The sequence below is a fragment of the Nipponia nippon genome, unplaced genomic scaffold (genome assembly GCF_047370975.1).
Source record: "Nipponia nippon isolate SJK-2023a ecotype South Korea unplaced genomic scaffold, ASM4737097v1 scaffold_3, whole genome shotgun sequence".
In the NCBI taxonomy this organism is placed as follows: domain Eukaryota; kingdom Metazoa; phylum Chordata; class Aves; order Pelecaniformes; family Threskiornithidae; genus Nipponia; species Nipponia nippon.
Window position 1 is genome coordinate 90,229,602 of NW_028262347.1, and position 24,440 is coordinate 90,254,041.

The window sequence follows — 24,440 nt, forward strand, 5'->3', positions numbered from 1 at the left end:
CAGCTCAGTCATTACCCAGACAAAAACACAAGGAGTATATCTTGTCATTACTAACTGCACTCCATACATCTTTTTAAGGATGCCTGCGTCTTGCTAGCATCAGCTAGAAATTTGAAGCTGCACAGGGATGTGCCCCCTACTTATAACCAAAGTGCTCTTCAGGGAGTGAGGTGGGATTTCAGGGCAGATTTTGCTCTTAATAACTGAATTTCTCCATAACTGCATTTTTCTCATTGTTGTTCAACATTACATTGGTCCATTACATGGACCTCTGCAGTGAAGACGAATGAACACACACATTTAATGGAAAGCTGTTCAGATAAAATGGTCTGCAGGGACAGGAGCAAAACGGGACGGGGGCAACAGGCATTGTAGAAGTTACTGGCTGTTCCCTTGGCATTGCACTTGCAATCAACAGTACCTCTATACATGTGCACCAAGATCAGCAGCACTTCGAAAAGAAAAGCTGGCCCAATGACTACGGTACAAACTATCCCAGTGATGTGAATTTTAAAAACGCAGAGGGGAGAGCCAGTAAGTACTGACCAAAGGGGTGATGACACCATAAGAAACCAACTGGCGCATAGCTCAGAGGTCACCACGTAGCACCCGGCACTGCCTACGAGACTGAATGCTCTGCCTTGTCACGCTTGTTTTCTTTCTGCCCAGCGATCCCGTGGATACAGCAAGGAGCAACACAAGTATTTGCTAGGAGGCACTAAGCCAATTCACTCCCATGTTCAGCTGCAGGGCAGCAACTTCTGAGTTTTTGCAAGCAGGGTGAGAGGTAGCACAGCGCGTACCCTGTAGCTGCATGGACTGGTAGGCTTTCATAGTTCCTCCCAACACAGAAAAAGGGAGAAATCTTGGGGAGGAGGGCACAGACTGTCTGCTGGGGGTCCCCACATGCCAGCTCTGCACCTGTGCTGGAGGATGGCAGCCACCCCCAACACAGCACATCTCCCCACAAAGCAAAAAGAGACGCTGGAAAATTAACATTCAGAATCGCTGTGAAACCCAGAGGGTGAAAAGGGATAAGTACTCACTTTTCTATGGCAGAAACATGCTTCGTCTCAAACTTCCCTTTGGTGAGAAGCTCAGGGGTGATTCTCCCCTCAAAGAGCAGCCCCTCCTTGGCCATCTTCACCAGGATGAGCCTTACAAGCTCCCCCATGTACAGCCCGCTGACCATCTTCTCAAACCTACAGGAGAGGACAGCAGCAGTCACCCACCCATACACGGGCAACACGGGGAGGCAGAGCCCAGCTCTGCCACTGCACCGCCCGGCCCAGCCTGCGGTTTGCCTCATCACGGGCAAAGTCGACCTTTCTTGAACTGCTGAATTCATAACACACGTGGAAAAGGGAGCATGGAGCAGAAAACAAAAGAAGCAAAGTTCACAAATAACTGCCTCACTCACAGCTGCTTCCCAGGATTAAGGGATCCACGGTCTATCTCTCGATCAAACTCAGTCCTGATGTCTTCTAGTGAGCCATCATCTCCAAAGGCCCCCCACTCTGTGTTAATGCACATCCTTCCCTCGTCCCCTTCCACCAGGTCAATGTGCCGCATCTCCTCCATGTAACAGGCGTTGGTGCCAGTGCCTTTAGGGAAAGGACATCAGAAGGTGCTAACCAAACAGGCCAGGCAAAGGGAAAAAAGCCACATGCATGCTGCAGCAGCAATGTGCGTTACCAATGATCAAGCCAACTTCGCAACGCTGGTCATCAAAACCACAGGTCATCATAGTCCCGACGGTGTCATTCACAACAGCCATGATATCTGCATCATAGTCCTGATGGAGGAACAAAACGTTACTTGGACCATATTGCTTCTCTGGAAAACATTGCTTGTGTTTATCACCGGTTTGCTTATATCAACTAATTTCACAAGGAACAGGAGACAAACAATTTGTCTGGATACCACAGCTCATCTTTTTAAATATCACCTGTTCTGTCTGCCAGTTCCCTATCCCACGTACCCAAGAAGACAATGAGAGCAGACTAATGCACCAGGCAAACAATAAAACAGCAGTAGTGTAATTCTAGATAGCAAAGACCTGCTCTCACATAAGCACCCTTAGGCAGGAAAGAAAAGGGCTGTACATGAGGGAGGGAGGAACTCTGCAGTTAAATATCATGGAGTAATTTGATGCAGTTGCTTGAGGAGTCAATCTAGAAAATATTCCCAAGTTTCATATTTCTCATAGAATTCATTTAAAACATCTAGGAGTTTTATTTCAAGTGAAGACTTTAATACAAAAATATAAGCAAATAATGCAATTAAATAAGCTACCCAAATTCACTCATTCCTTTCCAGCTTCTTCAGTGTGTTATTCTACCTGATACCAAGTCTGATGATAGTAACTGGCTATAGTAACGTTGTTCGGTGACAGTAAAACTCAGGTTTGCTTAAGAGTCTACAACTGCCCAAATAGAGCAAATACTGCCCAGTTTCTGATGAATTTGGATACTGTGTAATCAACATATCACCTGGCTACAAGCATTACGTGAACCCAAATTCATTCCATCTCACGCTCAGTGCCTTTTTATTTGTTTAAATCAGCAACCTGGTCACCTTCACCCTCTATAAAATCAGCAGTGAGAAACTGCAGGGAGCAACACAGCCCACTGAGCCTGAAATCCCCCTTCTCTTCTACTCTGCTTCTCTCCTGCTCCCAAGCAAGGCAGTTGCACAACTCAGCTGAGCCCAGACCACGAGACACAGTTTCTCAGGAATGGGACGTCTCGGTATCACTGAAAAGCTGCAGCACTGACACACAGCACTTTCTCAGTTTTTGGAGAGTGATAAAATTGCTGAAGGTTGCCAGTGACAAACCACAACGTAGTAACTCAGTTTTGTGCTATGAGGAAAATCACAGCTTCCACATAGCAACTCTGACGCCGCCCCATTTTCCCAGCAAACAGCAAAACCACACATCTTCACGTAAAAAAGCATAGCTGCACCTTCACTCGTATTACACCCTCAAGTCAGTGACATGAAGAACGGTCCCTGGCAAAGAAACGCCAGTTTGCTGTGATGCAGAGTTAAAAGAAGAATGAAGTACAATTTACCCCACGTTTCTTGATGGCCTTGTTAAGCAGCCTCACAACATCTGCTCCCTCCACTCCGCTTGCTTTGAAGCGCTTTGTCCAGGTTATCAGAATACCCTGATAAAACAAGAGAGCAACATTCAACAGGATGGCACCATAAGACACAAATTGATTTTTTTTTTTCCTTAAAAACAAGATTTTATACTTCAAATGTATCTTCAGGTCTCTTTTCTTATATGACCTAACAACCCAACCTGAGACAACTGGCGGTCTTCGATTCTCATTACAGTAAACTGAAAGATGGGAAATTGTTTTCCCCTCCATTGCTAGAAAATGGTTTGTTTGCATTTTGTGTTTTCAGCCCACTCTTCTCCCTGTTACTCCTCGACAGTGTTTCTTGGAAAACCATTTAATCCTTTTGGGCCATGGAAATTGACTGCTTTCAGAAAAAGCTGACTATGCGGGACTGACTAAAGAGAAGGGATGTGATGTTTGTACGTCCAGGACTCAGCTGCAGCAGGGATCAGACTGCTGCATGTTTGCTGCCTGGAGTACCAGCTGTCTGGGCTTGTTTCACTGTGGTATCGTGTTTACAGGTTGAGGCAAATGGAAATAGGTTGAGGGCAAATGGAAATGCTGGAAATGTAGCAATATATGTACCCAACTTACGGCATGGATCAAAAGGAAATCCTGGTATTGAATTCCTTGTCTGCAAACTGTCATAAAGAGCCTGCAAATCCTCCAAGGTAATGACTACATCTGATTTTCTGCTATTTAGACAATACTGAGCTGATTCAGAGCTTTCAGTATATAAGTAAATAATAATAAAAGAAAGAAAAGAGCATTGACAGCAGTCAACAGGAAAGACAACTCCAATCAGCTCAGCTTTTCCTACCCACCACAATATTCACATCTATCACAACAGGGGTCCAAGAAGCTAGAAACCAGAAAAGCTGAAGCCTATAGGCACAAGCAGCCATTGCCTGGGTGTACATTTGCCCATATCTCAGCTTAAAAGTCAGCCATGTGTCTTGTGCACATTCGCCCTCGCAACTGGGATAGCTACAGGGGACAGAGGGGTCAGGGCAGCTCTTTCCAGATCAGGAGGTGCTCTCCTACCACTAAACCACAAACCCAGTTTGCCTAAGTTTTGCCACTGTGCTGCCCTCATTAGCATCATTGTAGAAACCCAGCAAACCCCCGTGCTGCTGCACAGAGAAACCATGGGCAAAGCCCACTCTGCAGGCATAGCTTTAACAGGCAAAAGGGCCCCTTGTTCCACGTAACTTTTATCATTCAGGAAACTGGTCAAACCGCACTTGGCAAAGAGCAGGTCCTCTCAGTGTGACCAGCCGCCGGCTGCAAGGATTTTTTGCTTTGCCAGCAAGGCCTTGGCAGCAGAGAGGAGCCCTTGGAGTGCAGCAGGGCTGAGTGGGACCCAACCATGTAGTGCCACCTTGTCACCCTTGGAGAAACCAGGGACCACCCTGCCTCCTATCTGCTCACCATGCACAAGAAACCAGCACCCATCCAAGCACAGCCTCACAGAAGCAGCAATCCAGGAACAAATCTGGCCCACAAAATCTATAAAAGCGTATTTTTCAAATGCCCAAAATATCACAAAACCTCTCACAAATAGAGTTGTTTGGGGTTTTTTTTGGGGGGGAGGGGTGTTGTTGTTTTTTGTTCGTTTTTTTTTTATTATTATTAAGAGACACCCTCCCTTGTCTCTTACTATCCTCCTCCGCTCTGCCACTGCTCATCTCCAAGTCTCTACAGGTATCCCCAACCCATCCCACATGCTACTTGCCTGCCCCTGCCCCACATAAGCATAGAATCATAGAATCGTTTAGGTTGGAAAAGACCTTTAAGATCATCGAGTCCAAGCGTTAACCTAGCACTGTCAAGTGCACCACTAAACCATGTCCCTAAGCACCACTTCTACCCGTCTCTTCAGTACCTCCAGGGATGGGGACTCAACCACTTCCCTGGGCAGCCTGTTCCAGTGCTTGACAACCCTTTCAGCGAAGAAATTTTTCCTAATATCCAATCTAAACCTTCCCTGGCGCAACTTGAGGCCATTTCCTCTTGTCCTATTGCTTGTTACTTGGGAGAAGATGATTTCATCCCAGTTAGCTTGAGCAAACCAGCCTGCAAACAATTTCATTATGCAGCTAAACAAATTTTCTCAAGGGCAACCCAACTTCACAACCACATCCCCAGCATGACTCTGCTGAGGTCAGTAGCCTGAGCCTGACCATGCACCGCAGCCAGATTGGAGAGCTGCACCAAAATCAACCCATCTCTTCTGAACTAATGCAGGAAAAGGCAGGTTTCTGTTCTTAATTACATTCAGACCCTGAGTCAGTAAGCACCCTTGGTTTCAGCTCTCAGCATCACTTAATAAGTATGAAATGTAATAAAAATCATGCCTCACCTGGCCTTCCTCAGCACTAGCATCTGGGGAGCTGTTGCACCAGGCTAACCTAGAGACCTACAAGCTAGAAAAGCAGGTCGTGCTTTAACAGTGCAACCTCTGCGTTTTGCGCGGATTTAACTTCCCTGCATTAATTTGCTACACCGTTGCCATAGCAATCCTGTATGAGGAGGCTGCTGAGTCATTTGTGATATAATGAGGAAAGAAAGGAAAATATAGTAGCATCCCTGTCATGGGAATCTACATCAGTCACTTCATACAACGCTGGTTATTTCCATCCCTTTTTAAAGCACGTTGCTTCCAGGTGGCCTTGCCCAATTGCCTTCAGCACTGAGCATCCAGCCAGTGGCATGGCTCAGCACTGCTGCTCAGGAGGGAGACCCTGATCCGGATCGGTGGGTGCACTCGTGAAGTTCAGCAAAATCTGAGCCAACGCTGCTGGACTGGGCCCTTCCCAGTTACACCCCACGGAGAGGTGAAAAAGGCTGCAGAGGAAGCAGCAAAACTGCTGCCATGTTTACACGGTAAACCATAATATTGAGGAGCTCACCCAGAGGCAGTACAAAACATCAGATGCCTCTTCCTCATCTGTTAACCAGCTCTTTCAGACAGAAACATAAACACAAACATGAAGTCTGACAGTGAAATATAATACCCATTTATCCCAAAAATGAGACCTGTCTGGGATACTGCTTTCATAGCAGTGTTTTAATAACAGGGTAGCTCTTCTGCATATTAAGAAAATTGTGAAATCTTCTTACCTCATCTAGCTTGGATTGTCGACACGGGAAAGAAAACGTAAACCCGACTGGTAATTTCTTGTCTTTGATTTGCTGTTTCTCCATAAAGTCTCCCAGGCATTCAGCAACATGATCAAAAAGCTGTAAGAAAATGAAAAGTATAAAACCACTATGATTAGAGATACAGTTTCAGGGAGAAAATATTTCAAACTGCATATGAAAACTGTACTGGGTGAGGGGAAAGGGGAAAATATCTGCTCCAAATTTTTAAATATATATAAATGACACAGCTATGAAAATACTCTCAGGCAGTGTATATTAACACCTTAATAATTAATAAATTATGAAATACATTGTCCTTCTACACCCATATAAAAACGCTTTTCCCGAAACAAGCGGCACGTGGCTCTCAAGCCTGCCATAACCCTTCTATTTAACATTTGATGGGAACAAAAATGTTCTTTTAACTTTTCAATAACAGGAAGGAGCAACTCAAAAGAACATTTGGGATCCAGCCCCACAGGAGGTTGAGCACTTTCACAGTGATGCAGAGAAGATAACATCTGCTTCTCTCAAGCACTGCTGAGACCAGAGAAGCCAGCACTTTGCAAGAACCACCCAACCACCATCATCTCTCAAACCTGTTCCTAAAGCACACAACAAACAAACAAAAAGGAAACCCAGGGGATTCGTCTAAATATTTTACATGCTCTGAGAAACAACCCGAAATGGGAACATTTTCTACATATTTTAAAATGCTGAACTATGCAGGCAGCCTGCACCAGGCTCGCGGGTACCAATCCCTACCCAGACACCTCGATGGCCCCTCGATGGCACCCTGTGACAACAGCACTGTGTCCCCGCCAGCCACACCAGGAGCCAGGCATGCCAGGGAGTGTGTGGGCACGAAGGCGAGGGATGTCTCTCCCACCGAGCTATTTGGAAAGCCCCTCAGGTAGATCATAGAATCATAGAATCGTTTAGGTTGGAAAAGACCTTTGAGATCATCAAGTCCAACCATTAAATCGCAACACTCAAAGCTGAAACCAAGCCCTAGCAATTGAAGCAACAAAAATCCACATTTGTATCTACCAGTACCAAAAGGCTAGACATGCCTTGAACTGACCCATACCACAAATGGATGTCAAACTATTTACAAGTCACCGCCTGCCCCAGAAGATAACTGTGCTTCACGTTGTAACTCCCTGCAAAAAAAACCCAACCCTGTCCACAGCACTGGTGGGACGAGGCCAGGAAAACTGCCCGGAAGATTGGGGATAATTGGGAGGGAGTACAAAAAGATATCTGTTGGTTGCAATTAGCCTGCGCAGCTTTATTAAGAACAATTTACAGAGTCTCGGAGAGATGGGAAAGCACTACAGACAGGCTGCAGCAATTACAAAAAAATGAAGAGGAATATTCTGCCGTTCAAAGCAGGTCAAGAAGTGATGTGTGTAATGTTACAATTTAATAGAGCACCTTAAGCCCCTTCCTAAAATGAGGTCAGATTTGATTAAGCAGAAGTACAGTAAGTTTCCCAGGGAAAATGTTGCCATTCATTGTCCTGGGCAAACCAAGGAGATTTCATTGAGCACACGCAGTGAAACGGCATGGGAAAGCAGCATACACTGCTGCACTTCTGTAAGACTATTTTCAGCTGTCCAGGCGAGGGAGAGAGGAAAAGGAGTTATGAAAAGAACTACAGTTAAGTAATAAAATATGGCAACTTCTCCAGGAGAAACACAGAAATAACAGGCATGTATGTTTTTATTATGCTTTCCATCTAAAAGTATCTCACTAAATACTCAATCCTACTAAACTTTCAGCTGCTCCCAGGATTACCAGGGGCCACGCTCAAACCCCTCAGGAATTCAGACAGCAGGATGCAGAAATATTGACTGTGGATGTTGCTACAAAAATCCCTCTCATGCAATGAACCATGACTGCCTAGAGAAGAGACAGGACCTGCTTTGTAAGTCCAACTGCAAAAGATCCCTGGGCATTCCCAATGCACTCCAGAAAGTCCGTGCACTGGCCGGTGTTTGCCTGTGCCGTCCCGGCACAACCTGCCGAAGCTCGCCTCCATGAGTTAGCGCGCACGCTTGCTGCAAGCAATGCAGCGTGAGTCATTAGAGCTCTGGGCTGGCAGCTGGGCGCGCAAGTGTAACCCGTGCCGCAGCCTGCATGGGCAAATGTGGTTAACTATTAGCCACATTCTTGACACTACAGTAGCAGTGTCTAGTCAGTAATACACGGTCTGGCTGTGCTACTGTTTTTAATAAAGCACAGAGGGAAGGGACTGCTCAAAAGGAGAAAAGAAAGAGAGAGGCATTTATTAATTTTGCTACCATTGACGGTCATAAGATTTTTCCTAAGGAGACTCAAGCACGCATCTGTATGTGCCCATGCCCATATCAACATCCAAACCTTACAAATGCCAAATAACTCTGACAGGACAGTAGAGGCAACGTTACAAAGTTCCTGTGGATTTCATTAAAATAGGGCAGGCAGATTGAGGAAAAATCCAAATTCCTGTCCACCCACAGGTATGCAATAGGGAACAGTGTCAACCCAATATTTTATCAAATGTCAAAGAGATGGACAGAGCAAATGTCACAGCCAAGATGAAAGGACCAGTCAGATTTTACACCTTTATAGACCTGAAGCCATACAACCATGAGAAAGAGCAAAATGATATCAGGCTTCATTACTTCCTCTGGCCATGAAGTCGCCTGCTCAGGTTGGGCTCCAAGAAGTCTCCACAAGGATGCATTTGGCTGGCAGCCAGCACACTTTGGCAAGCAACTGAAGATCTGAGCTCAAGCTCAAGCCCCTGAATAGGGAAGATTTAAGGAGCAAGGAAACGTAGCTTCAGATCGGGAGAACAGCCACAAATCCATAACCTGCCTCCTGCAGCGGCAGAACACAAAAAGCAATGCCAAAATCAAGCTTCAGGCATGCTCCCATTCGCAAAGCTGACAAGGAAGACAGGCTTCTTACAAATTTTAGACCTGCTATTACACCACTGAAGTCAATGGGAGTTTTGCCCTTGACTTAGACAGGGAACTGTCTCTGACTGGCAAAGCTGTCAGCCCATGCCTGACAGATGGGCAAAACCAGAAGTTCGAATTCAATGAAGTAGAAAACATCAAAACGAACCGTACTAGTGAGGCATGAAGCCATAAATTGCAATCCCTTCAATAAGCTGATTATGTATTAGGCTTTAAGAGTACAACTCACTGAAGTTAATGACACAGCTTGCTGAAAAACATTAGTAGCCTACCCTGCACGGGCAGTTCAGTCCAAGTATTCCACTAATTTGGCTCAGGGATTTCAGAGAACCTCAACCGTACGCATCAGTCATAAGCACCAAATCATCACCTGCCTGTGCGCCTCCCGGGCATCCGCCATGCCTCCCTGTGAGGTCTCACAGCAAGCGTTTTAGTCGTGGTTGGATGTTGTCATGGGACAACTTCGAACTCGGATGCAATTCTGATGATGCTTGCAGTTCTCCTCTTCTGTTCCTGGTACTTAAATACTGGGAGCGACTGTCCCCCCAGGGTCAGTGGAAGCCTTGCTCGCCTCTCTTTCAGTTTAAAAGCCATGACAAAGCCTATCAGTCTGAGCTCCACGCTGCTGGTTCCCGACAGCCAAATGGCCTTTGGATATTTAAAAATTAAAACGCAAACACCACAAAGCCCTAGAAAAAATGCAGACCTGATGTCTCCTTTCCTGGCTTCTCCTTACCACCATTATTGTGTCTCCGTCAAGTCTCACCCTAAGTCAGCCTGCCTTGCCTGCCCAGGGCAGACACTTGCCCTCTGGGTGTGCAGGCAGCCCTGCTGCTTGTCAGGTCTCCAGCTCCCAACACCCCTCGACTCCCAACACCCCTCAATAGACAAGCAACCCTGCGCTCCAAACCTGCCTCCGGGCAGCCCACCCGACTTCCCTGCCTCCACCAAAACCAGGCAGCTCAGCTTCCCTCCAAAACCATTCCATGGGAAGGCCCCTGCGTGACCTTTTGGCCAGGTAACAAAGTAATAAGGTTAGGAAAAGTCTTTACAAGGAAGGTATTTTATTGCCCTAGTCACAGCAATGCTTATACCAGTACTACTCACAAGCCATGATTGCCCTCTTCCACTCATAAGAATGCAGCAGCAGTTACTAGATACATACGTTATGGATATTAAGTTGACTACAGAAAATATATTAAGAGCAGAAATGCTGTTCGCATAATTTTTCTTTTTTTCCTCTTTTGTTTATTCTTCTGAAACAAGCTGTAAGTTTCCTGCAGGTCTAATACTCCTAAATAGCACCCAATTCTAGTAAAAAGTGTAAAAAACCTTGCTGTTCCCAACAATGAAAATCACCTGTTTTGTCTTACACTGACATGGAGACAAATCTGTCAGTAAAATATTCATTGTAATCCACTTTCTGATCATAAAAAGAAAATAAATTCTTCCAAAGAACCCAATTTCAAATCCAAGTAAGTGGATCCAAACATTTTCTACTCTTGGAACATGAGAGACTAAAAAAACCCCTCTCATTTATTCAGCAAAAATTAAGTTGAAGTTGTGCCAAAACATTCTATCAGCTTCCTGTAATTTTTCTAATGTACTTGTACTTTTCATGAACGCTCAGTTGCTCAGACTGCCAGGTCAGATATGCGGCTGTCATGGGTATTTCTATCCCTCATCTAACATTACAGTTGCAGGGTTGGTCATGCTCGCTGCTTACAAAGACCAAGTTGGTTTCCTGCTGTCCATTCCTACCTGTGGAAAGTAACTTTACTACAGAAGTCAGAATTTTTATTTCTAGGCCATTTTTGCCCTAACTTAGCCAAAAGTCTCCCACACAATGACAGCAGATTTGCAGCACCCATGCATGCTCTATTACACTAGCTACTGCTTATTTATTTTCAGTATCGACCAAGAGCTGTAGTTGAGTCTGTGCACGCTGTAGGTGCAACTGTTAAGATGCTAAGGTCATTCTTGTGGTTTTTTTTCTAAAATGGCAGTGTGAAAGCATCTGCTCTTTAGAGAGATATCCTAAAGAAGAGGTGCTTACCCGTGTTCCGCTGCCGTGCATGATATCTTCAGGCGTATTATAAATTTCGCTTTCCATTTGTACTGTCTGCTTTTTTTCATGTGATACCTTCACCCGCAGAATTCGGAAATAAGAACCGCCAAGATCCAGTGCAATGAAATCTCCTTTCTCTATGTGGAAAACAAGACACAAGTGATTAAAAATTGTATGCAACACAAATCTCAGAAACATGAAGCTCTGTTAAGTATAACGCATAGACAAATGTCCAGCATCTACAGCAAGGAAGTTCTAGCTGCAGGGTGTCCACATGAAGCATCAACCCAATTCCCTACAATTTAACATGAAGTTGGTGCAATGGCAACACCAACCACCATTGATACACAGGCAACTGCAACAAGGGTTTATCCAAAAAGAATGGACTAACAGTGGACAGTCTGTAGCCAGATCTCATGATGAAGCTGGCAGAGCAAAGATCTCAGGAAAAAGCCAAAAAGATGTTGAAAACAGAGACAGTAAAATGAAGGGATGCCAGACCACTGATGAGCAGTCATTCGCTGTAAATAAACCTGTCCCATTTTGGCAAATAACAGCGAATGGTGGCTGGATTGTGCACTACTCTAAAATCAAGAAATTACACACAGATGTAGTTAAAGCAGGAACCGCTTATTTCACCCCCAGAAGTTGAGATTCACTGCAAACTGCAGTCAGATAATAGAAGTCAGAGAAACGACAGTCTGAAAAATCACAGGGCAGCCCTGCACTGCTGCAGCAGTTATTCAGAAGTTGCGACCCCTTGTAGAAAGCTCCTAAATAACTTCCCAGGAGCCAGGGAAAGAGTTAGGATACCTCCATCTCCCTCTGTGGTGGAGAGGGATTTGGATTTCAAAGGTCTGAAGCCAAATCCGCTACTCCCCCAACACCACAGACTTTAGGGTGTAATTCAAGCAACAGAGACGCGTGGTCTGGCTATCTGAGGAATGACACTTTCAGCACCCCCTGGAGAGCAAGGCAAATATATTTGACTGAACCACTTGTGCTATCTCACCTTATCAAAGAGGAAGCAAACAAAGACAGCCATTGCTAAAGTCTGCGAAAAGGTAATGTTTAGGGAAGCAGTGTGTACAACTTATCACACAGGAGTGCATGTCCAGGCTGCAGTTAAATCACCGAGGCTCTTTGCAAGCATTCGTGTCTGCGCATGGCTTCCCCGGCTCACCAAGGCTGCGTGGAAGGCGGTGAAGCAGAGGCGCACGGCGCTTTCTCGTCCTGGTTTCCCCATCGGTTTGTACCTTTCTGCGGTGTCAGAAGCCCCCCATGCCACGGGTGGGATGAGCTGCCTGTCCCACATCCTGCACCACCGATGCGTAGCGCCAGTCCCATCCTGCAGCACTCTTTGGCCTCTTTCATTCATCCTTCCAACTTTAAACTATGACTTTGGGGAGGCCATTCCCAACATCACCGTTTTTCCATTTCTACCCGTGGAAAGACCTCTAGCAGCTGGGAAGACCAGTACCTTTTGATGTGTCACCTCAAACTTCGACTCAGCTCTCAGAGCCTTCTGACCCCACGCTGTCACCAAAATATCAGCTATGCAATTTACCCACGAGGATTTCCAGACCCAGACTTGCCTCTGAGATTACCCTGCCCAATCTCGGATCAAAACTCCTAAAGTCTGGCTTAGTGAGCTGCCCTCCTCATCGCCCCATGCACCTCCAGGAGCCCCCTCCCGCTCAGCAAAGCTGAGGAGCTGGATGAGGCGTCCCTCGGGACAGGACCTCTAGCAGGAACAGCCTAAAAGAGGCAAAGGCACTGCAAAAGCTCTTATGGTTTTCCAAGGTTGCAGTGTAATACAGCAACCAAAACACTGCCATGTGAGAAACCACAAAGAACAATAAGCTCTGTACAGAAAAACATAGCAAAATGACAGTGGGAGCCCATAACTCCTAACATTCCTCCTGATTTTACTGCATTGCATTGCAAGTTTTCCCTCTTGCTGCTTAAGACATGGGCAAACTCAAGAGTTTGCCAAAATACAGATCTTGCACCGCTTCCCTACCTGTTTCTGAACAGCGTGGCTTTAAACATCGCTTTGCTGCAGTATGACTGTCATTTAAAACGTGAACATATCCAAATCGTAGATGCAGTTCCCTTTATTGGGTTCAGCGTAACAGATTCAGCGTAACTCACAGCCCCCTTCAGCGCAACAAGACCGGAAGCAAAACGTTTACCACAAGTGCCTCGTTGACCCAAGTACCCGAATAAGCTTCATCATATGAGTATCACTTGTCGAAGGCAAGCCATTAACTCCAATAAATAACAGAAAAATCAACACTGGACCAGATGGCCCTTTTCCAAGCCTAAACGCACCTCGGTACATACCTCAAACAAATAGTGCACTTCAGAAATACCTTCCCTGGCAGTAAATTAACAGATTAGCGTGTTTGATTTCCAGCACCATCAAGCTCATCACAAGGTAAAATTTATTGAGAATTATCCTTTTCAGTTAAAAAGAAAAAAGAACTCTGAGCTAGAGTAAAGCTTTCTGTATGCGAAGTAGCAGTTTTCTTTCAGTGTACTTCAGGAATTAAACCCAAGTAGCAGCATTTAATCTATGCTTTGTAACACTAAGATGCATTCAAACCTGCTGTAAATTAATTTAGGAAGATCCTTTGAAAGCATTTTGAATTAGCTTGAGATACCGTTCTGGGCACTCTGCATAAAAAAAACCTCGTGGCTTTTGTAAATTAAGCAACTCTGAATGAAGGAAAAAAACCCTGCTAACACCAACGCCTCCAGAGTCTCCAAAATTATTACTCAAAAGCTCCTTGTTAATAAAGTACACAAGCACAGATCTAAAACTAAACAACAGTATTTTTCTGAATAGTCAGCTCTCATAATAATAATCAGACTCAGAGGAAAGAGCTTACAAGGCAGTAATTAGAGACAGGCCAGAGAAAAGGGCAGGCTTTCAGCCTCTGGCTTTTACGGAGGGACAGCTGAAGGCAGAAATTGCTGTCGGCCGGCAGCCGAACCCACACTTCGGGCACAGCAACACAGACACATCGGCGAGGGCCCCCCCAGAGCCTTTCAGAGGAAGAGGGAAGGGGGCTCCGCATCTGCGCAACAGCTGAGCCAGACGTGGTGGGCACACGGAGGCGAGTCAGGGAAAGAAATGCCATGACACCCACCCACAGCAAATATTGCTCATACCTGGGGTCAGAACATGCCTCCTCTAGGCAAATAATGGAATGGTTTTGCCTGCATTTCTAACAGCTATCCAAAGAGACACTCGCAACATGCATATACAGATTATTATCATGTTATACAGAAATTGACTGGGGCAAAGCACTGCCTTGCTCTAATCCATGCTGCAAATACACTGCCTACAGTGTGCCTGTCCTGGAGAGGCGGGCAGGAGCCAAATGGGCACAGGATCAAGAACTGAGCACCCCGTGCACAACACACAAGGTTGCTTTTTTAAGTAGGTGTATAATATGTGATCTGAAATTAATGCCTTGACATACAGATATGCATACGCTCGGACCAGGGCTATCCAGTGCTCTGGCTCATGCTCGGTCCCAGCAGCATCCAGCAATCTCTCCCACCTCTCCTGGCCGGGCGCAGATCCCCTTTTCCCTGTGCCATACTGCATCTTAAAGTCGCTCCAGTTTGTGCCATGGAAAAATTTGCAAAAATATTTGACTCACTGCAAGCAGCTCAGACTTGCTAACCTGCAGTGCCTGATGGAGCAGGGTACTGGGGACAGGTCTGTACTCAACTGAACTCAAACAACACATGAAGGAAAAAATAAGGATTTCAGAGTCGGTAAAAATGCTGGAATTCCGTGCAAAAGCCCTCAAGTCACCTCACCTGCAAACCCTTAGAGCAACCTCTGCCCGTGACCCAGCTCTGTGCGGCAGCTTCTGGCTGTCTCAACAGGCTGCAAATTTCAACACAACATTTCAACATAACAGCCAGTAGTGCTAAATTAAGGGAAACACAGGATTCAAGTTTGTTCTCCCTTTGGTTTCTTTTAGACAGAGAATCGTGCTTCAACTAAAAAGCTTAAGGTGGCATAAAGCAACAGCAAAGCAGAACTGTCAAAGACTTCCACCTGCCAGACAGCACGACGTAACACAAAGCACCAGGCTTCATGTTCTTTCACCCAATAAATTCCTGATTTTAGCTCAAAAAAAGCCTCAAAACAGGTAACCGTGTCATGCAGTTCTTGCAACTGTGCAATTTCTGCACACAGGGACATAATTTGTGGTAGGCACCAAACTACAGTTAACCAACTCATGCTACATGAGAAGGAAATCCAGTGTTACCGCTAAATAATAAACACTATTATCTACTGTTTATAAATATATTTATACACTCTATATATAGTATTTATGGTTTTTATAAACACTAAAATAAGTAATATTGGGCAATCTTGGTCTCAAATACCAACACAACATCTTTTTGGTTTCTGACAGCTCTTTGTGCCACTTTTATCAGGTACAGTGAGCATGCAAAAACCGAGTCCTACATCTGGACAGAAAAAGCTCAGTACACCAGAGCAGCAGCTTTCGAGCCATACACTGCAGCCTCCTTGAGTTCTGCGAGTTTGCCCTACGACAGCCTGCAAGAGGTAGCTACAAAAAGAAAAACGAATGCCAGGAAACTCAAATTCAGCATATAAAGGTCCACACTTCCACTGGGGGGAAAAAAAAAAAGGTAGAAGAGATGTTGAGTCAAACAGCAAACGGCTAAAAGCCACTGTATTTGTTAAGACTCTAGATGACATGAGTATGAATTACCTAAATGAAAAATCTTCCTATGTTAAGTATTGACTGCTGGCAGACAAATCTCAGCGTAAATGTATTGACTGTTAGCGGGCTGATTGCTAGGAAGGGCTCTCGCATTGGCATCAAAGTGGGTTTGACACAGGAATCACAAAATCCTCCAGCATCTGTGGGAACAGACCTGCAAACAGAGGGGAGGCTGTCTTTGAAGCGTTGCCTGGGCTTGCCAGAAAGCAAATTGCTCTCGTTCTTGGTAGCGCATTGGTGTATTTCTAACAGGTTTCCCATGAAGCACACCACGTTTAAGACAGAAAACAAATACTTAACTCCTTACCTGAACCATCAGGAATGGACCTCACAAATGTAGGAAGCATCTTCACTGCAGCCGTTGGGCTAAAATCTCTGGAGAGGCCGTTCTTCATCTCTCTCCTGAAGCGAGCCATAATGTCTATCAGCGTTTCGTCAGAGAGCCGCATGGCATAAAGGTATTTATCAATCTGGGAAAAAAGGCAAACACCACCACAGAGTGAAAGACTGCCCTGAGGTGCCTGAGCAGGGCTATACCTCTCTTTAATTGCAAGAATAGTGTATAGCCCCAGCTTGGCCCCAGGGCTCCGGCCAAGCTGACAACACAGCCACACACTTCGTGCCTTGTCTTTTGACTCAAAATCAAGGAAAATGTGCAAGTGCTAGGACCTACATGAGCTGAAGCCAACCCCATCCTACCGCCTTTCCAAGTCAAGACCCAGTCCCACATCACTCTGCCTCCTTTTTTTCCACACAAAACAGTTCACCCACAGCCTCGCCCCACTTCTCAGCTCTCCTGACTGTCCGTGAGCTGAACAGCTGAAGCAAAAAATCCCTCTTTTGGCACCTTGTCCCAGGTGGGGTGATGTGGGCATCGCTGCAGTCCACAGAGGTGCCTTGTATTTAAAGACTTTCATTGCGAAGGACTTGCCACAGCGGTTTTGGGACTACGTTCCAGGCTGAGAAATTATTTCTGTGTAGCAGACCATTTTCCCTATCCCACTCCAAAGCTATCATAGCCAGAGGGTCAGGAGAGGCCGACCTTGGCTGTAGGCAGGTAGCATCTTCCTGCTCAAGATAAAACATCAAATTAAAAGTTGTTGACTTCTCCCTTGTGGCTTCCCAAGACAGGAACTTTATTTACCTCCCTAGAAAAAGGAGGCGGTTCCAGTTCTCCAATAATATTGCTTTCCATATTACACCCATCTTCAGCATCAGGAAGAGTGAGAGATGCTTTGATGCCTCAAAAATACAACTTGGCCTTGGGGGTTCTTGCTAAACACACATGTTCCACCCCTTTTACCTCAGCTACCAGTCTATTCTTGCCTTGGTTTATTATCTGCCTTGGAAATTTGGTTCTACAAACAGCTCAGGCTGAAGCCACACCTTTGGGATCACTTTTGCTTCCAGCTTACCAGAACCAAGAAAATAAAACCAGGCGCGTGTTTTCTGTCCTCAGCAAAACTGAAAAAGCCACCTCATTTTAAACCCCAGGCCACCTCTGTGTCAAGGCCACCTGTGTCTCCTTTGCTGCTCTGGAAGCCTTGAGAGCAACTCTTCTCTCAGCTGGCATTATATCCTAACAGGACCACAATAAAACACCCCATGTGAAACGTGTATATGCAAGTGCTCCATATACCGAGGACTTTGAGACAGGAAGCGATGAATAATGCCATTTGCAAAGGAAATACAGACAATCAAAATGTAATTAAACCCTAAACTGATCGTATAACCAGCACCAATTTAATTCCTCCTGCAGAAAGTACTTCTGTCTGCACGTAGTCAAGGTCTGCACCAAAGATAGCGTATCTCCCCGAGCTAAACGGCCTCCCACCGTGACCAAGCATTTACAGAGCCGAGGGAGGAAGGCATGGATGGATGGCACTGCTGGGCACAGCTACCTGGTCCGATCCTGAACCGCAGGGCTGGGGTGGGGGCCAGGCAAGCCTGAACCACAGGGCCACTGCCCGAGACTGCGCAAGCTGTGAAGTGTTCAGTGCCGTTGCTGGCAGAGGAAAAGCAAAATAGTCATCAAATAGATGCTAAGGGGAAGCTACAGCGCAACAAAATGATACCACGGTAGCCCACGAACCAGTGAAGTGACAGTGCAGGTGTAGAGCTGTGTATAGGTGTACAGCAGAAGAGCTGAGCCCAGGTTCTCCGTTGCGGAGGACAAATGTGAGACCCCAGGGCAGTATCCCCACGTCCCAGCTGTGGCTGACAGCCCTGTCGCAGCAACAACCACAGCCAGCCACTGGTGTCATTTCACCCCAAGAACAAAAACCTGGCCGGGATGCAGCCTCTCTGCAGCCCCAAACGGTGTGCAGACGGATGGAGAGGCTGGTGCCAGCCTGGGCAGGAAGGTCTCTCCTCCGCAGCAAACCCTGCCATAGGGTTTTTTTAGCAAAGACTGTCAAGCCATGATGTCAGAGCATGAGGTTATTCTCTTTTAAAGGAGGGGGGGAAGAACTCTTTTAAGGCTGAGCTTTCAGCAGCCCGCACTGCTGCTCAGAGGCCTGATTCCCCAAATCTCCCAGTGAAAGTTACACTAACACATCATTCACACAGTCAGACTTCGCTGTGCAATTAAAATACCCCTCTACAAAGCCTCGCTGCTGCATCCTCCTCCCAAAAACAGGGGTGAATGATTCCCTCCCACCAAAAGCCCTGTTGTAAATGCAGGTTTTGGTGTTTGCATGGTCAGGACCAGACAAGTCCGTTCTCCCCACCTCTGCCCCTGTGCTACCCTCAGCAGCGAGGGACAACGGGAGGGAGGGGTCTTTTTCCTCCTGTGAAAAACCAATGAGCGCCGTCAGCGCCCTTACATAATTGGGCTGGACCCTCCTGCACGCAGGGAGCATCGCCTCGCATTGCATCACATTGCGTCGCACTGAGGCCATCTTCACCGCTGAGACTCATGGGGCGGGGAGGGGGGGTGAGATGGGGACTAAACCTCCGTTTGAAACAAAATCACTCCTGTGTGCTACAGTTTCCAAAACCAAAATAAAAAAAAAAAAAGCAGTTGCTTTTTTCCAGGCAGGAAAAGGGTTAGTCATTCTGGCAGCGCAGTTGCAAGGGGAAAAAGCACTGCTCTCCTGCACCGGCAGCCCTCCGAGGGACGGCAGCCCTCCAAGGGAAAACCCTCAGCAAATAGCCATAAATAAACGGGGGGGGGGGGGGGGGGCAGGGAGAGCTGGAGGCTGGATTATGGGATGGAGGTTTAATAACTCCCTGCAATAAAAGCCGATCAGAAAGCAAATCTCAGCCTTATCCGAAAGGAAGCAGTGGAGGGGTCGGCCAGGACGAAGATGGGAGCTGCCGGTGGCACCCAGCCGGACATACAGCCCTACTGAGGCTCCTGTGGCTGTGGCCCCGTGGGAGATGGGTGCCAGCCCTTCCCGGGAGATGGCGGAGAGCAGGAGCAATTTTAGGCAGGTGGTTGTGTGGGCAAGGAGCAGAAAATGCTCCTTTACTTAGCTGCCATCTCAGAGCCACCCCCCCAGGAAGGGCATCTTCCCAGAGTGCCACTATGGGAGCCCTCCAAGACCTCAGTCATCTTTTTGGTTTTTTCTTTTTCTTAAAAAAAAAAAAAAAAAACACACCAAAAAAAAACCAACAGCCAGACAGAATCTGTGAGCAATTTTTTTTAAATAGAATTTCATAATCTGAACCATATGCACACATTTTTTTCTTGGTCACACAGGAAAGACACTTTTTGTACTTGGGGAAAAGAAGTTTGAAAATCCGGCCATCGCAGCAGCCTCCATGGGAAGTTGTCAATAATTATAAGTGCATAATGGAATAGGCAGCACTAAGGGCCATTCCTTAAATGCATGCCTCATTCCCCGGACACTGACAACAGTCAATGGTATCCAAAAACAAAGCACTCCCACAATTTCAGAAATTATTAGCACCTATTTTACTGACACAGCCTTTGCATGAAAACCCTTCAGCATGTAAACATTTTTCTGCGGATCTAATCATACTCCATACTCCTTTCACCATCAGGAAGATTCATTAGGAGCCAAGGCGTGTTAAAACAAGTAGTTTAGGCACCCTGAAACTGTTCGTGCTTACTTATGATTTATCAGATCGGTTCCTAAAAAGCCTTTATACTGGCAGGTCACAACTACAGGGCTTTTTTTGATGCCAGTTACTACATTTTACACCCCATTCCATCACATTCTCTTCAAGGTTAAATGACATTTAAATGTCACTCTTGGATTGCAATATTTATTTCTTCTCTCCTCAGATAATACGACAAAAAGGTATCGTTCCCCTGGCAGACAGAAACCAGGCAACACCTAGAAGCTCCCTTTGCTGGGGCCAGCTCCTTGCAGGTACAAACCTGTTGGAAACAAAGGTACTCAAAGGCAGTTTTACAAAAGCTCCCCTGCGCACAGGCCAGCGGCACAGATGCCAGGGACGCTCGGTGATGCCCACGCCCCTGAGGATGGAAGTCAGCCTTTTGAGAAATTGAGGCCTCGGTTTGGGCTGTGCAAAGTCCTCTGTCACAGCGAGGATGCTCAGCTCAAGCTGCTGCCCCTGCAGGATGACAAACGTTCAGGGAGCAGATGTTTTCAAAAACATGTGGATCATTTATCCTGCTTGAAGTAAAAACACCACATGCCTATTTATATGGTACAGGGCATCGGACATCACCAGCTTGCTTCTGCACAGTAGGGTCACGTGCAAGTGCACGTACATGGGGTTTCATGGGAAAATGCCCCCTTGCAGGGGCTGCCAGGCCATGGGGCTGCCAACGCATGATGAACCACCACCATCTTCAACATTACGCATCCACCCTGCCTATTCCTCCCGCTCACCACAACTCATCTTGAAAAATGTTCCAGAAACTGCAAAGTGGAAAAAAATTACTCTGAAACTTAAGGGAGTGTCTAAAATCCAGCAAAATCAGTATGGAAGCAGCACACACTAGTTCTTAGGCTCACGGTATCCTGAGGGCCTGAAACCACCAGCCCCGTCTGTGCCCCTTGGCAGGGATCCCACCACAGAAAGGCAGCATTAAGCACACAGGGATGGGAACCCCCAAAAAGGATGAAACTGGGTCACAAGGGAAGAAGGACATTCAGCCTCGGAGCAGTGGAGACCCCTGCAACAAATCCATGCCCCGATTCACCTCGCCAGTACTTTTAACCCTTTCACACCCCTCCTTTGACCCACAGCAGCATCCTCAAGGTGACCTGCCACCTGTGCCACCAAACGCTGAGCCGATCGCTGCTGTGGACCAGCGAGGTAGAGGAGCAGCCGCTGCAGCCAGGAGCCCCACGGGGCAGAGTAGCGAGCAGGGGCAACGCCTTGGTCGGCAGCCCCCGGCCGCAAGCACGTACCAGCAGCAAGTGCTGCTCTTCCGGAAGCAGAGAGGAGAGGGAGGGACCTGAAATGAAGCCATGCAGGCACGTATTCCCGCAAGCCACCCACTGAGATGGAGCACAAACCCCTTTGCCCCGTGGGAGCGGAGCCCACCAGTTCCCAGCGGCTGTGGGGCAGCAGAGCAGTGGGGCAGAGCCTCTGACTGCCACAGAAACTCTCCCCACAGGACAGCCAAAAGTGAGTGGGCTCAATATCCATTCCAAAAGGATATAAACAGGAAAAGATGTCTTACACCCTCCAAAACCAGTAGCCTGCTTTTTTTTTTATTGGATTTTATATTCTTTATTTTCTTTTTCAGACAAAACCAGACTGATTCATAAGAATGCTTTACAGCTCCCTGGCCAAACGATTTCCCATGCCGTCAGACAATAGCAGCCTCACAGTGCCAAACCAGCCTGCAATAAATAACCCCCAGGAACACCACAGTTTCCCCTGTGCCTGCATGCTCCCACCGTGCCTTCCCCACGCAGCCCTTCTGCTGCTCCTCGGCCAGCGCGCACCCTTGTGCTTATCTTGGGTTTCTAAATATAACAGGCACAGCGAGACAGAGAAGGCCTTACCCAGGCATGCATGCCTGGCACCAGCAACAGCACTTACAAATCCTCTGGGAAAAGGAAAATAAGGGGCCTGGGGAAAAGGGAGAGCCATATATGTGGGGCCAGAAGATGCAGAGAGCTGCAGGCTGTGCACAGCCTTCAGCTCCCCACAAGAACCACTGGGTAGAAAAGCAGAAGGCCTAAACCAGGGAAGGAGATGTGGAAAATATGGGGTGCTGTCTCAGGTTTTATCCAACAGAGGAGTGGGCATGGGTGAGCATGTCTTGAGTGCGGCAGGATGGGTCGCCCACACACAGGAGCAGAGGCAGAGGGGGAAGCCCAAAGGGAGAAGGTGCTCTCCTCCTGCCGGGACAAGCCCTGAGACCACTAGAAATCAGCCCTGCTAACGCTGTCGCTGAGGCTTTCCCAAAATATTTTTGGGATGCCTTCAGCAGGCGCTCAGCCAGGCGCCTAGCTGGGTCGCGCAGCACCGCCATTGGAGGTGGCAGAGGGGAAGCCTCTGCTTCCTGACGTCAGCCCAGCTCTCTGACAGGGCTTGGTGATATTTGCAATTATTTTCCCAATTTGTGTCCCCGCGTCCCTAGCCCCACGCTCTCCACTCCCTACAGCTCTGCAATATGCTCAGCCGGGACCTAACTGCCATGTTTTTATTTATCCTGTGCTCTGCATCCGTTTCCTTGTGGCAGTGCTAAATCCCAGGGCTATACCAACTGCACAGCAGCAGTCACCTAATGCTAAAGAAAAAGGAAAGAAGCCCATAGAAGTACTTCTTTTTAAGCACAACTCACAACCACTTCCTGCAAATTCAGAAGCTGCAGCGACACATCATTCAAAAACTACCTGCTCTTCATCTTCGTCACCCCCGTGCTGGAGTGACAGATGCCCACAGGCACCCTGGGGAAGGAGAAGTCCCCTCTCCAGGGATGCTGGTGCCCACACAAGCCTGAAAGGACAATCACCATCACCACCACCCTCATCGCCAAAGCCTCATGCTGTGGCCCCAACTCCTGCCCCGCTTCGCCGAGCTGGGTTTCCGCGGCCTGCGCGGCGGCGAGCCGGTGTGCATCACCCATGCCCGGCAGCCTCCGCACCCACACCCCGCTCCGCTCTCCAGCGGGGATGCTCTGGGGGACCGTTTGGCTGGGCTTAAAAACGGGTTTATTCCCCATTCTCCCATAGCGGGGTCCCTATGGGGACAAAGCAACAAAACCAACAGGGAAAAAAAATAAAATAAAATTAAAAAAGCGATCTGGCCTGGGGGCGGGGGGCGCAGCCCCTCCGCCGGGGGATTTCAAATCTACCTTTTTGACCTGATCCTCCTTCAGCTCCGTGAAGTAGTAGGCCAGGAGCTGGGCGGCGATCATCCTGCCGGCTGCAGCGGGCGGCTCCGCGCACGCAGCGATGCGGCGCCCGGGGATGGCCGCGCCGCCGCCGCCGCAGCGCCTCCCCTTCCTCCGCCTCCTCCTCCTCCTCCTCCTCCTCCCTCCGGCCCGGCTCCGGCCCCGCCCGCAGCCCCGCTCCCGCAGCCGGGCGGGGAGGTGCCGGCGGGGGGGGCACGGAGCCCGCCCGGCGCTATTTCTGGCAGGCAGAGCCGGGAGGAGGAGGAGGGCAATGCCCTGCCGTACCCCAAAGCGTCTTTATGCCTTGGAGACGGACTGCTGAGGGCTTTCCGCTGCTCCTTGAGCTCTGCTGTGGTACGGGACGGGCAAACTGAAAAACAAACCCCAAAAAAATCCTAAACCGCGCTCAGAAATCTTTGAGAAAATAGCAAAACTGCAGAAACCTCCACTAACACCGAGCATCCCGCGCCCAGGTGCGCTGCCTTCTCCAGAGCGAGCGGGACCCAGCCTGGACCCCCTGGGCTGAGCTGCTGGGAGACTTGCAGGGGCGCCCTGAAAGGCAGATAATTGCTTCCCCTGTTGTACTCTTGGGGGTCCCACATTCATATCCATCAGCAAAATCCCCCTATGAAATATACTGACGGACAGGACCTCCCTTGCCCATGTTTTTGCCATGTTGGGGTGCTGGGGAATGCACCCCAAGGAGGCAGCCACCACCGTGAAGCCTCTGAGGGCCCCACATCCACCTAAGGGAAGAGAAGCAATGCTCCTCTGAAAGCCCAAGGCCAAATGCAGATGCCAAGGTGACACGTGTCAGCAGCCTGCAAGGTTTTTGCCCTGTCCGTCTGCAGGGACAGGAACACACACCCATGCAACCAGCAACGATGCTGGAGGCATGATTTGCATAGAGATTGTCTACCAAAGTCCAAGTGATTAAAAACCTGTTTCTTGAGTTTCCGGCTTCCTTTTCACTGCTACTTTAATTAAATGGTTGCACTGGCCAAAATCATGAGCTGCTTTGGCAGACACATCTTCTTTTAGACTGCCCTAGTCACTGCA

At 47.7% G+C, this 24,440-nt stretch overlaps 1 protein-coding gene across 1 annotated transcript in view; it reads right to left on the bottom strand.

Annotated features, from left to right (window-relative positions):
* Positions 1 to 23,479, bottom strand: part of LOC104013490 (hexokinase-1) — a 39,751-nt gene extending 16,272 nt beyond the window's left edge. Inside the window, exons 1-8 of the mRNA XM_009466002.2 lie at positions 23,343 to 23,479; positions 16,398 to 16,560; positions 11,298 to 11,446; positions 6,252 to 6,371; positions 3,075 to 3,170; positions 1,696 to 1,795; positions 1,421 to 1,604; positions 1,047 to 1,202 (exon numbers count right to left, since the gene is read on the bottom strand). Coding sequence (XP_009464277.1) covers positions 1,047 to 1,202; positions 1,421 to 1,604; positions 1,696 to 1,795; positions 3,075 to 3,170; positions 6,252 to 6,371; positions 11,298 to 11,446; positions 16,398 to 16,560; positions 23,343 to 23,405 — 1,031 coding nt within the window. The 5' untranslated portion in view covers positions 23,406 to 23,479. The remainder of the gene's footprint in view (positions 1 to 1,046; positions 1,203 to 1,420; positions 1,605 to 1,695; positions 1,796 to 3,074; positions 3,171 to 6,251; positions 6,372 to 11,297; positions 11,447 to 16,397; positions 16,561 to 23,342) is intronic.
* Positions 23,480 to 24,440: the final 961 nt, after the last annotated feature.